Source organism: Hippoglossus hippoglossus, chromosome 6 (assembly GCF_009819705.1).
Source record: "Hippoglossus hippoglossus isolate fHipHip1 chromosome 6, fHipHip1.pri, whole genome shotgun sequence".
NCBI lineage: Eukaryota > Metazoa > Chordata > Actinopteri > Pleuronectiformes > Pleuronectidae > Hippoglossus > Hippoglossus hippoglossus.
Window position 1 is genome coordinate 23,296,326 of NC_047156.1, and position 14,632 is coordinate 23,310,957.

At 40.9% G+C, this 14,632-nt stretch overlaps 1 protein-coding gene across 1 annotated transcript in view; it reads right to left on the reverse strand.

Annotated features, from left to right (window-relative positions):
• aass (aminoadipate-semialdehyde synthase) overlaps positions 1 to 14,632 on the reverse strand; it is a 40,568-nt gene that overhangs the window by 14,169 nt on the left and 11,767 nt on the right. The window contains exons 9-14 of the mRNA XM_034587536.1: positions 12,334 to 12,482; positions 10,728 to 10,850; positions 9,160 to 9,271; positions 8,896 to 8,955; positions 7,487 to 7,554; positions 2,910 to 3,031 (exon numbers count right to left, since the gene is read on the reverse strand). Of these exons, the coding sequence (XP_034443427.1) occupies positions 2,910 to 3,031; positions 7,487 to 7,554; positions 8,896 to 8,955; positions 9,160 to 9,271; positions 10,728 to 10,850; positions 12,334 to 12,482 (634 nt within the window). The remainder of the gene's footprint in view (positions 1 to 2,909; positions 3,032 to 7,486; positions 7,555 to 8,895; positions 8,956 to 9,159; positions 9,272 to 10,727; positions 10,851 to 12,333; positions 12,483 to 14,632) is intronic.

Here is a 14,632-nt window from a genome sequence, read left to right on the forward strand (position 1 = left end):
AAGCAAAACCAGAGCTTTCAGCTCCAGCAGTAAGACAACTTCATTCTGATATTTGTAACTACACTACATACTAAAATCCAACCTTGAACCAGAGCCATTCTCAGCAGTGTGTCACGTGGGTCTTTTCTTATCTTTCAGTAAGTGTTAAAATGTAATATATTTAAAATCACTTCATTTATTTCGTATTAATTATCTGTAATAACAGCAGGACAGAGAGGACTGAACTCTATAGACGTTTTTAGACAGCAGAGACCAGAAATTACTTTATTATTATATCTGAGTTTTATAGATATGCACCAAACCTAGAAACAATGCCAGCCTCTTAGTTTCTTGACTTTGTTCCCAAAGTAATCATTATTTCACCCTAACCCTAAAGGGGCCATTTACTTACAGCAAGGGCTGTAGTGGATGACAATTTGTCTTTGAATATGTAAAGTACAAAAGTTGGTTGAGGAGAAGCATGATGTCAGGACATCATCTTCATGTTATAATGTAGCGCAAATATCAATCCCATTGTCAAAGCTCTGTGCAGATTGATTTCACTGTTGATAACAATCTATCAACTAATTCCAGAAATCTCAGTCTGTGGATCTCTAAAACCGTTCATTTTATCAGCTTCACACTTATGTGTATTGTTAATGGCCTAAAGATTGGAGTGTTGATTTGGTGCAGTTTCGACATGCAAAACATTCAATATTAATAAACTTTGAAAAAACAGGCGACCAGTGGCCGAGTCAGTGGGGCCGGGGCAGCGTTCTAGGAGCAGTCTCCTTTTACATCCTCAGATAACCCACAGCAGTGGCCAGCAACTGGCGACCCACTGGCCAAAACTGGCCCACAGTAATAAAATCTGTCAACCAGATAATTTTTATTTCACCATATCGGACAGACACAGACATTCTATGGTGTTGATTTCCGTTATGGCAACAGAATTCATAGATTAACAAATAGCAAAATCATCTTTTACCATTTGTCTACAGAGCAAGGGCGCAATTTTCATTTTGTTGCTGTAGTGCTTTATATCAAGATAAATAACAGAGCTTTTATTTTTAAAAGTTGTGATCTTGGGTCTGAAAATTGTGTCAGTTGCTTAATGACAGTCGTCATGCAATGTATGAAAATAACAACAGTTAAATAATTCATTTAAACGTATATAAAAGTTTGGGGTTTGTGTATGGAGTTGAGCTTCACTGAACTTCACAGCTGCTCTGAATTTAATAATCCTGCAGTTTTGGATGACTAAAATACAAACACTTCTTTGCGCACGTACACTTTTAGTATGAATCCCACGCGCTGTTTTATAAATGAGGCTCCAGGGGTCTCATTTATAACCGTTGCGTACGCACAAAACGGGGCCTGAAACGTGCGTACGCCACTTCTCACGCAAACGTTGGGATTTATAAAAACAAACTTGACGGGAAAAATTTGCGTATTTCCACGCAAACTCTGACCCATGCGTACCAACGTTTTGGAGACGGGAAAGTGGCGACGCAGACGTGAGGTGGTGAACTGAAGCCAGATTATTTATCCACTTCATCATTTACATTAAAACCAACAGCTTTAGTTGTGCTCACATATCTGTTCCACACAAACCTTTTAATTTAAAAATATTAAAAAAATTTACAGCAAATTACGTTCAGATTCCATTAAACAGCGGAGTTACAGAGCCGAGTCATTAACAGTTTTTAATAATATCTTCTAACACTGTGCGTGTATCATCAAATCACTGCAGTGAACGGGACTGTGCCATCAGATGTATAGAGCGCACTGGAGATCACTTACAAGAAATGAAGAAACTTTCCAAATAATATCGCAGAGTGGAGGTGAGGATCCACTGATGTGAGGGAATCGGTCCGATGCTCTAAATAAATAAATACTGCCGTGACACTGGTGCGTGATGCTGCGTGATGTGTGCATGCGAATGGAAGGACGAGGAGGAAACGAGGGTTCAGCTATGTCTGATCAGCTAATATAGATTCTATTGATCTGTGATCTCTGAGCTGAACTGAGTCCAGTACCACACAGATCGACCGACGGAACCGAACCATCCCAGTACAAACACGAGCATATAATAATATGTCTCTGAATTTAATAATCCTGCAGTTTTGGATGATTAAAATACGAACATGAGATACAACAAGTTCCCTCAAATTCTGAGAGGGTGTTTTTTTTGCCTCCACCTTTGAATTGGATCTTTTTTTATTTCAGGCTCCGTTCTTTCTATCGTCTTCACTCTCACACATTGTATTATCCACAGCAGCAGCAGAATATCAGTGTATTTTCTTTATAAGTGACATCACTGCTGTCCCATAAAATCGCTCTTCACCTCAACCTCACTAACAAAAACCTCGATGTCAGGTTTCACTTCCTCTTCTCATCGCTTGATGCCGTGACTCCGTCAGGACTCACGGTGGAAACCCATTGGTCAGCAGGATAATTTAATATTCATGACGTGCTTTGCATTGACCATTTATGGTTGAAAGTGGGCGTGTGGAGGGCGGATTTGGAGGCAGATCCATGTACGAACGTTTCCAGGTGGACTGTGATTTATAAAGCGAACATTGCATTCAGGTGTGCGTGCACACGGTTTTATAAATCGGAATTTTCTTTGGCATACGCCATTTCCGGCTTTTGTGCGTACATACACTTTTAGTATGAATCCTACGCACTGTTTTATAAATGAGACCCCTGGTCTTTACTTGCCACAGCTCAATTACTGCAGGTCACATTTACAGTTTCAGAATGCAAACAGAAAACAGAGTCAACAGACCAAGAGCTGTCTATCTGGCTATGAGAGCAGCCTATGTATGAGAGTTTGGTTTGAATCTTGCCAAAGGCCTAAAAATACCTCCGGAATTTAAAGTGTCAGTGTCACTGATTGCTTTTCATAGTTTGTAAAACCTACTCACCCACAGTGACCTGGATCATCTCATTGCGAGTCAGGTACTCAACAACGGGCCCAGTGACATATCCTGAACCCAACAGCAGAACTCGCTTCATCCCAGTCTTGTTCAGGATCTGAGCCTTCTCCCTTAACGTCAAACACATCATAGTTAGAAACACATCATAATAAAAAACATTAGTGGGGCTCAAGAACTGTGTTTCCATCAATGAATCTTAAGGGTTGGCTGTTAAATCCTGAGCCACAAAAGTCTGGCCTCATATTTAAACAGACATGTTCAAATGAAATGGACAGTGTAAAATATTCTGTCGTTATTAAGGATAAAACCTATTTTGTGTCAGAGCACAAGCTACTTTGATCATTTATCTACCAAACAAGGGGAAAATAGTTCCCATGTGTTCAAATATCTATTCAATACAGAGGGGATTTCAGATGCAGGATGGAAAACAGAGCAGGCACCCACATGTATCAGGTGAGAAACTCAACTTTGACCTTTTACACATTTTAAATACATACACCAAGAGTCTCTAGTCTCAAAGCGACAATGCTACCATTAAGCACATGTTCACCATGTTGACCACCTTAGTTTAGTGTTAGCATGTCAACATTTGCCAATTAGGCGACTTGACACTGAAGTACAATCAGATAAATGATGAGGAAAAGTCAGAGGATCACTGAATTCCTTGAAAAAGTCTGAGTACCATGGATATGTGAACCAAACTTTTCTTTTGGTTGCATGAGATGAAAGTTCGGGGGGGGAACTTAAAACATCCAACTGTGAATATCTTTGCAAGATTTCAAGGTAATCCGTAATCCAATTAGTTGTTGGGCTATTACCCATGTCTAGAGCCATGCTGCTAACATGGCTAAAAATAACCACCTTTTTACATGCTCAAGGTTAATCATGACTTTTTGTTTGGTTGTTATCATTTGTTTGATAGCTGGATTATAAATTCATATCAAAATTAAGATCATCAAAATTGGCAGTTTGCTACAATGCCAATTTGATATTAGTTTCATTTTTACAGTTGAAACACTTCTTGGGGCTTTCAAAGTACTGGAAAGAAAGAAGTTAAATGACCTTTCATTAAATGATTGCTGATTAGTGCATGTAAGAATATATCTGGAATATTCAAATGTGTAAGAAGTCAAAGAAGTAATTAGATTGTTACAATCGAACAAAACAGGTTTGGTGCGACTGATGAGGATCTGGACTGAAACACAAGAGGAGAGGGGAGGAAGGTGAGTCAGGGCAGGAGGGACAGGATGAAGATGGAGAGGAGGTCATCCCCCAAAAAATTTAAATAAATAAATAACTAAAAGAGTGATTCTTTTCAATACAAAAACTATAATTATCAATATCAGGACATTGTTTATTTAAAAAAAAAAGAATAGCACATATAAAACTAATGCCTGAAAACCACATGTCCATGTATCTAACATTATCTAACTGTCTCTTACAGGTCAGAGCCAAAATTCTTAACAACTCTATTACTGCTAAAATCTAGATCTTCTTAAATATTGAATAAACTGAACAAAGATACATAATAAAGAATAATACGTTTTAAATGAGATTCTCTTTCAGCATCACTTTCTTTAGCAGTACACACTGTTAAAGAGTCAAACAGTATAGAGGTTTGATCCAATGCTTCTATTACATGTATAACCCTCAGTGATGGTAAGAAAATGATGCTTGCACCTCTCAAAGCCTCTCAGTTAAACTGAGAGGTCGTCTCGAAACAAATGGATTCAGCTCAAAAGAGTGATTTTGCATGCTGCATAATTTTAACAGCAATAACAACAATAGCAGAGACAACACCCTGAGTGACCTGTGGCATTAATATCCTACCACCAGCGCAACCGCCGGTCTCAAATCTCCCAGGAGTCAGACCCCTGGACTCATTAGCTTTGGCCTAATTGGAGGCGACACCCCGCGCATGCACGAGTTACAGCGAGACTGAGCGGCAGCCCGCCTGCCGCCGAGCCTCATCTTCTTAATTAAAAAAGAAAAGAGAGATATTCCCTCAGGAGGATTTCTCCCCGAGTTTACATATCTTAAGGAGTCTACCTCAATCCAAAGGATTAAGATTTGTTAGCATAGCTTGTCTGGAAAAATGATACTTAGGTTCAATTAGGAGAAAACTCATCACGTCTTAGAGGTGGCCTAAATATGAGCTGCACTCTTAAAAAACCAAACAGGCTGTTGATAAAGCTGTTGAGGAGCAAAGCTACACTGAGCTTGAGAGTTAATAATCAACAGAAACAAACACTGCTGCTATTGAGGGTCAGTGTGTCTGAATATATTTCTACAAGCTCATTTAAATGTTTGATGCTGTAGATAAGCTGAGATCGCTGTGAGAAAAAGATAAATGAATAATCAATCAACTGAAATTAGAAATTAATCAAGACAGATTTCAAACATGCTGCTGAGGATTCCACTGCTTGTACATAAATACATAACATGCATTGTTCTGTTTAGAAATCTCATTTTAGGTTTTATCCACAGCCAGAAAAAAAAGACAAATTTGTTTTGTGTGACCAGTACAGAGTGGTGTCCAAGGAGCGTTTAGCGTAGCTTAGCACAAGAACTGGAAAGGGAGAAACTGCGAGGCTGTCTCCATGTTGGCATTAAAAGGAATGATAAATGAATGTGTGGCAGGGCGCGCCTGTACCGGGATCTCCTCCGCTCTGTTTGTGAGGTGATAGTGTTCATCTGATCAGCTTCACACTTGACATTTGTATTGCTATGGGTCAGCGGTTTGGAGTTGAACAGATAATCTACAGGAACAGGGCTTTTCACTTCCTGTGATGAGTGACGGGCACAGGGAGATAACCTACAGGGGCAGCACCACTCTGTCGTTGAAAAGCAAACTGTGTACGCTGGTCATACTATCTTCTACTGCCGGGATATTCCAGAAATCTCTGTCTGTCGAACGCTCGAGAACTGTGCATCTCATCAGTATGTATTATTATTATGATTATTATTAAAGGTGTGTGTTTTTCCCACTATGTGTAGCCTATAAAGGCATCTCCACTTCTTCCCACTGTACAAAAGTGAAGCCAAAATATGCCATCTTGCACTGATGAGGTCATTTGGAGCCAGATGCTACTTTCAAATGAGGCCGTATTTACCGTGTTCAAAGGGACACCGCCCTCTTGTGGTACTACAAACTCAGAATTTTCTGAAAGTTCACGAGTTTTGACATGTTAGCTAATGTTTTCGTCACGTTTTGCCATCTGTTATTATTCCTTAGCATTACCTGCTTATGTTGCCCGACAACTAGCGTGCTAAATTGTTAGCCTCTGTTGTTTCTAGCTGTCAAAGTAATATTCATATAATTAGTATCCATGTTGCCATTGAGTAGCAACTTAAACGGCAAGCCCACGGTGTACACGTTGTAAGGTTGAACTCACAAGTTCCAATTGAAGGCAGCAAGAGTCTGCACGGCCATGGTATCCAAGTACATCCATACAAATGTAAATGTATGTAAATGTTTTGGTCTTGATGACCACTCAAAGTGCTCATTGGCATTCACCCATTCATTTATACACTACATCTATGGGCAGCACTTTTTCTATGAGGGGGCAATTCAGGGTTCAGAGGATGACCGCTATCCACCCTCAGCCACAGCCACACGGCGTACATAGGGTGTTCTCATGAGCACACGCAACATGATAATACACACGCACAATTAGCATGTAAGCAGAGGTAGCATGTCAACAAACAAAATTGCAGTTTACCCCCGTTTGCAGTCTTTGTGCAAAGCTAAACACAAGTTGGACCTCAGCTTTGTATGGGACACACAGGAACAAAACATGTATTGATTGTCTTATGACTGTGGTGAAGACGGCTAACAAGATGTCCTAAACAGGCCAGAACTAGATCAAACAAAACAGACGGATGATAAACGTGGGGTGATGGCAGTTTATGTGTGAAGTGAGACGGAGGGATGTTTCTACCCCTTGATACCTAAGGACAAACTTCAGCATCTGAGGTTGGCTGGTGGCAGCAGCTTATTAGCGCGCTAGCCATGCAAGGTGTTAATGAAGAGGCAGGTTGGCACAGCAGACACCAGAGGGCAGCACTGTGCAAGAACAACCACAAGGTGATGTTAGTCGCTACAAGTCCAGCTTAGAGCAGAGCTGGCAGGAGGACAGTAAAACATCATAAACTGTAATGCTACAAAAGAGGACGAGTTAAGGAGGGGAAGGAGCAAAACGGGAGACTACAGAGCACAAGTGTTACTAGACTGCTATTCATTTTAATAAGAGGATCGAATATAGAAAGTTAGCAAAGGTGAGCTACGTTAGTTCATGCAAAACTTTACATTACCTGTCTTGTAATCTTTAGACATGTCATCCATTAATTGGTTGCATTAACAGGCATATGCCAAAGTAATTATTTTTTTTTTTTACATTTAAAAGAATACTTCAAACAAGAAATATGCTCAAAAACAGAATGATATCCAAACACATAAACATATGCATCCTTCAAAGTCTTCATTTTAAATCACTAATAAACTGACTATACTGAGCATTAAAGTCACACTGTATGACTATACTCACAGATGGAATAGGACTTACCTTCTTTCTCGAAGTTTTTCAATGTATTCAAACTTTGGGGTGAGTGCTCCGTTTGAGGTGATGACAGCCTTCAAGAGCAAAGAGATGAATTATTATCTTTCATCATTTCTGCAGGTGCAAAATAAATCAAAAAGTGCAAAAAGTGTTGTACATAATGAAAAGCTGAGGTGTTAATGAAGAAGCTAAACGGGTTCTACTGAGACACTTGAGGAAGAAATGCTCATGAAATGCCTATGAGGAATGGTCTTCACACTATGGCACACATGCTTTGGCTGCCCCGTGAGCACTGGGCTGTGATGAGTGCGTACTTAACCCTCCCAATGCACTCAACACTCGCTCACTTCTCAAGTTGACTTCGGAGTATTTTTTGAGACTCATTTTGGCAAAGGAGAATTAAATTATATTTGCATTAATTTTGCTATTAAAAGTTTTCACAACCTGTCATTGGGTTAGCCTGTGCTCATTCGCACACACACCGATGCACAGCCGCTTTCATTAATAATGAAAACTGAACTGGTGTCAGCGTAGCCCCAACCTGAAGATGAGCTGAGCAGAAGGTTTGAACCATGATTATCCACAGTTGACAAGTGTAGGGGGATGAGGGGAGCAGCCAACCTCTTTAAACCAAAATGACAAAAAAAACATCCTCCTCAACAACCTGTGAATTCTGCCATCCCCCTCTCAGCCACTTCCCCTAAGTCCCAAATGAGAGAATTTGTGTGTGCGGGAAAAACATCCTTGTTAGTGCTGATAATTAAATCACATGATCCGCAGTTTATTTTTCGAAAGTTGAAACCGAATGGCAATCGAAAAGAACAGAAGGACAGCGCTCTTAGCCTCGCACTTCATCTCTCTCCAACACACTGGCCATCACTCAGAGATCACCAGTTGCACCAGGAGAAATCCTACCCACGCCAGTGGCCAGTGGCCATCCATAAAGATATTTGCCATCTTCAGTAGAGATCCGATTTCAGTAGAACTTGATGGATTTTTTCCCTTTTAAATTTTTCTTCCCACAACAAGTATCCTTCTCCACCTTCTCAATGTTGTAGTATAGATGTTTGCCAAATTGACAGACCGAAACTAAGTTGAAATAATGAAATAAAATGGTACTCAAAACATTTCCAGAAGAGTCCAGGATTTGGCTTTGAAAAACCAAAGTGCACGTGCACACAAACACACAAACACAATCCAATAAGTTCAACTTGTGGTGCTGGATCAGAAGTATTAAAAGTCTAACACAGAGCCTTGTATTCGAAACATCAGTATTAGGTAGAGGTTATATATTTCCTCGATCTCAATTATCAGTCATCTGATCTGTTACTTATTATCTCTCATATCAGCTTAAGATCAAATTGTGGTCAAATCAAAAACCTATAATAAATACAGTGAAATATTTCAAGACTTACGTCTCTGATTTGTGGGCTGAATTCTTCTTCCTCCAAAGGTCTGGTGGCGTCTGATGGCAGCTGATGACAACAGAACACTAAATTTACAAAACAAGAAACTGGCAGAAAACACAAATCCTGCCTGTCAGGGATTTTAATCTGATCCATTAACAACCTGAAAGACCCCGCAACACTCTCCTGCAGCAAACTCCAACGTCAGGCAGAAGCCGAAAGCAGAGCAGAGCAGGACAGAATCTCACCTCACCAATAACCCAGATATCTTACCATCTCCCAGATGTAAGGGAAGAGGCGGTCTCCAAAGTACTCTGTGGCTTCGATGGGGAGCTGAGCAGGAAGATTGTCAATGGAGCACATGAGGACACCGTTTCCCTCCACACTGCCAAGATGAGAAACTAAATGTTATTTACTGTCTGGAACACAAATAGTCCATACCTTGGCAACAAATGCTTGTCTTTGGATCCATAATCAAACATATACAGTATAATGATTACACTTAGACGACACCCAGTTTATTAGGTGAAAAATGTAATGGAGTCGAATTTAAAAATCCTCCATTAAATCCGATTATACAGTCTTTGTCTTTGTGTGGGACTGAATGAACAGAACATTTCTCTGTTGTTCTCATTTTAAAAAGAAGCAGGTAAATTGTCTGTAAAAGTTTGGACTAACTCCAAACTTTGATGATATTTGAATTAACCCCTGCAGCAGACAGACACAAAAAAAAAAAACTTTCTCCAAATGTTAAAAAAAGGGTTTTCAAGTGGAATGGCACTCATTCACACAGTCCCCTTATGAAACCGCACATAAATTCACTAGATCCAGATTTTTATTTGGATCTGCACCAAATTGCACACGCATACAAATATCAACTCCCTTATAATCTCGCAAATTTAAATATAATCCTGGCTTCATCCCCTGATCCTGATCCCCACCAAAAGTTGATGAATTGTTTCCTGACCCATACAACATACTTTCATAGAGTTTTGTGTTAATCTGTGCAGTTTTTGCGTGATTGGCAAACAAAATAACCAAACAAGATGAAAACATAACCTCCTTGGCGAAGGTAATTAAACAGTAATTGAGGCAAACACAGAGAACTTCATTAACACGTTATTCCTCAATTTAGACTGATTGAGAATTATCGTTATGAATCGTCAGCGGCTGACATTTCCAGAACTGATAAATTCTCTGTCCCTTTAAACCACGTCAATCAGCCACAGGCTCCTAAGTAACTATGTGAAGATGTGAAAGTAGAGGCTATACAAAGATCAAATCACCTCCAGCTCAGAAGCTTAGTTTACAGCAGATATATCACTATTTGTGTTACCTGTCAACTGATAAGAACAGGAAATACAGTACAAACTGGAAGGTTGCTCTGAGTGCATATATCTGCCAAGGCTAATCTCAATAATTCAAAGCAGTGTTTCCAATTATTTATCTAGACTGTGGCTGCCCGCCATATTCTAATTTGTCCTGCCACATAATGAAGCAAAGAACACTCCTAAATTAACATAAGAGAGCTCTAACATGTTGTTTTACTCCGTTCATAAAGTTTTTACCGTCTTCGCAGACTTTATACGATCAGCTCCGAAATTGAATGAGTTCTTTCTTGGGCCACGTCCCACCCCTCCACAAAATGTCACGGAAATCCGTTAACTAGTTTTTACGTTATCCTGCTTACTATGGAGCAGTCAGAAAGATTAATGACATGAAACCTCTAATGTCTGATGGCAGCCCACAGTCTCCATTCAAACTACAACAGAAGAAACACAGAACCAAACGTGCAGGTGATGTTGTGGAGAAGACACAGGTCAGGAGAGTTTGTACTGTACCTGTCGTGGTCTATGTGCTGGTCAGCGTCGTAGATACAGAAAGGCCTATCAATGGTGGTGCATTCAGTCATGAACTCTATAGAGCCTCCCAGGTCAGCCGATATATCACAGATTGCCAGCAGCCTGCAGAAAGAGAGAGAGAGAGAGGCCACAGTTGAGAACGACAGGCTGAACTCTCACTCTGTAAACATGACTAAAGATAATAACCTGACATTTGACCTCTGTGGCGATACAGCAGCTACCATGCTGCACTTTCATCCAGACAATCAGCAGTCAGTGTGTCAGAAGGTCAGAGTCAGAGTGTTGGAGCCCATATTATTTTGTAATTCATGAATTACAATATTTGAATTAATTATATGACTTATGCAGTATATCTGTCATTAAATATGAATTTTGCTATATTATTTTACTCCGCCCCTCTGATAGTAAAGGGGGAGGCTATATTAATGAATGGCTTTGTGGATCACCTCTGAGAACGGAGAAGCGCAACAGGTTTTTGAACATAGTAGATGTTAGTCATTGTTTGCAAGAATATTTTGGTTAAACATTTTGTCAATAAAGTGCCTTTGTCAACTTATTACACCTTATACACACTCCTTTTTAAGTTAGACACAGCTCAACTCTACCATCTGCAGCCTCAGCACAAATACACATTCATCAGACTAGGCTATGTTTTTCAGTCTTCAGCTATCCAGTGTTGGTGAGCCTGTGTCACTACAGCCTCACACTTCTGTTCTCAGGAGTGAACCTGATGTTGGACATGTTGTTCATTCTGTCATCTCCAACCAGTCTGAACAGTATCCACTGAGCTCTCTCACTAACAAGATGATTCCCTCCACAGAACTGCTGCTCGCTAATTGTTTGTTTTTGGCTCAGCTCCAGCCCATCTGTCAACATCAAACATGCCAGTTCTTTTGTCTTCGTTTTCTGTGAACATGAACTGAAGCTCCTCACCTGTACCTGCAGGATTTTCTACACTGCACTTCTGCTTCATGACCGGCTGATGATATCAGTTACTTGCAAAGGATTTACAAAATCTTGCTGAGATGCCATCTTGTTTTATTACTAAGATTATGTTTGTTTGTAACGTGAGTTTAAATCAGGGGTAAAAAAATACAGACCTCACATCTGGGCTAACAAAAGCTAGCAAAAAAAACCAAAATACAGATCACATGACCCTTGTGTTGAAGGTCATAGCAGCCCTTCAAAAAGTCACCCATTCAAAATACTACTTATTTTAACTCCAAAATGCTGCAAGTTGTATTTTCTGCTCTGCACATGCTTTCTGCTCAGATTGAGAGGAAGCACACTTCAGCTCACCTCATGGGAAATGTGGTGAATGCTGCCATTCACCACATTATACAGAAAGGGGTGACATTTGACTCTATGAATGTCCATTATTTAACTATGAGACAGAGGTGAAGAGACATTTGTTCTCTCTGAGGCAAGGACACATCTGTCTGAATGTGCTTCTACTTACGTGAACGCTGCAAGTATAATGAACAGAGACAGAAAGTAACCTAGACAAATGAAACAGCTTACATGAGTTGTTGGTAAGTTTGAGAAACATTCTGTGGTTGGTGACATCCCATAACCACGCTCTTACTTGTGTGGCAGCTGTGGTGATCCGCCGATGGCTGCAGACAAGGTTTTGGGAGGTCGCATCAGTTTCTGGGCATCCAGGCGCCTGAGCAGTCGTGGGGTGTGGGGGTCCCAGTAAATACCATTGATCAGACAGGTTGTGTACGGCGCCACCTGTGGTCAAAATGACATAGGAGATGAGACAACATTTTTACAGGGATAATGTGCTCAGGGAGCTCTTTACAATAAGATAGTACAGAATGAATACTACAGATGCCAGACTGAATTAAGCTGCTTCCAGACATGTACTGAACTCCGCACTTTCTCCGGAGGAGGTGCATGTGTGAATGCAAATGTCAGAGTGAGAGCCTTTAGATTATCTGTGGTCTTTCTCTGTCTGGCTCCCAACTATAAAATCAGCAGAAAGTCTCCAGAATCCAATGTGAGCACACAGCAGGGGATCCCTTCTGGATTGATGGCAAGCGAGTGGGGGGGTTGTTGACGCTTCTACCACACGACAGATGCAAAAATGGGAAAAAACAAAAACAAGTATCTCCGGGTGAGAAAGCGGTGACACAGACGAAGATGTCAAGAGAGTTTGTGGTGATAAGAGCGGACAACGATGTCGATGGGCTGTGTGCTGTGATCAGCTGATTTAATACCACACTTCCTGCCACTGCCTGCTGCAACCGTCTGCTCCACCTCTCGCCTGAATAACACTTTTTTTGTTGCAGTTGTGAAAGTGTCTGTGCAGAGAACCTCCCGCTGCGTTGTGCATGTGTGCAAGGCAGACTGCAGATAAAGTCCGGACTCAATTCTCTTGACATTATCTGCAGGTCGTGTCTGAAAACGGCTTAAGATATCTTAAAAGACCTTACAGATCTCAGTGGCATTATGGGTAAAGTTAGGACACTTGTGCAGCCGACTTGACATTTTGGCATGAAACTAATGAAGTTCACTATAGGAGGTGTGCATCTTCACGAGCCTCACGATTCAGAAGTCAACGATTCAATTCAAAACAATGCATCTCGATGCATTTCAATGCATCACATCCACAATTTTCTATATTACTGCATATGGCTGCATTTTCATCAATTAATAAAATCAGTCCTGAATAAGTGGGGCGTTGCTTCTTCTGGAACAATGAAGTTAAAACACAGCTTTACGTCTTAATCTGCAGGAAGAAGTTCTTTCTGCAGGAGTGTGTGTGTGTGTGTGTGTGTGTGTGTGTGTGTGTGTGTGTGTGTGTGTCTCTGCTCGTCTCTGTCCCTTGTTGGGACATGGTTTTTGTGAGACCACACTTCGGCCTATATGGTAGTCAAAAGCCTTGAGCACATGTTCTTTGTCCTGGAGAAAACCAGAGCAAGGCCTCCCAGGGTGCGGCAACGTCACACAGAGGTGTGAAAACCCCCCCAGGGACACAGGTTTCAACTCCCATTGGTCACTCTGGACCCCATGACCTGTGAGGTCACCGGGCCAATATAAGGCCAGGTCTCCCCATCTTCTGCCTCTTTCTACAATCCCTTCGAGAGGGAAGGGTGTCAAGCCTGGCTTCTCCAGCTCACATCTTCTCTTCCCATCCAACTCTTCGAGAGGAGCTCAAAGGTGCAGCTTCCAGCTCATCTCACCAAGGAAACCTCCTCGCACTCCAAGCTCTACCAACCTCCTAGCAGCGACTCGATGTTCTGCAGGAAAACTTCAACCAGCAACTGAGCTGCACAGCTCAACAGAATCACTAAGGCAGGAGCCACAAACCAGCAAGACGACTTCACAAAACTGCGAAGTGCACAGCAACTCTTTTTCCCCTTTCCACGGACGGGTAACACAACTGGGCTTAATAATTATACTAGGCTAAGCAAGACTGTTTATTCGATTCTGTGTGATGTTTATAAGTTTGATTTGTGTTGTGATATTTGGGTTATAAGTTATTCGAAAGTAGAGTTAATGTTTGTTATGCTCTTCACAGACTTTCTGTGCATTACACTCTCTCTAACTTGGCACAAACACACACACGCATTAATCTTTACCTAATTAAGTCTGACCCCCGCCACATGTTGTAAAACATCCCAATAAAGGGGGGAAGGGTGTTATCTCTTTGGCCAGCCGCCATTTTGGAAGCACGCTGACTCACACAGACACACACACACACACATGCATACTCACATACCTGTCTTTGTTTAGTAAGTACACCGTTAGTAATTTGTGTTTTTATACTTTATTATATTCATAATAAATGTTTTTCTTTCACAAATGTTTTTTTATTAATGTTGCATAAGTGAATTTTGCCAACCTCTACACTGTCAAGAACTCCATATCCTTCAACT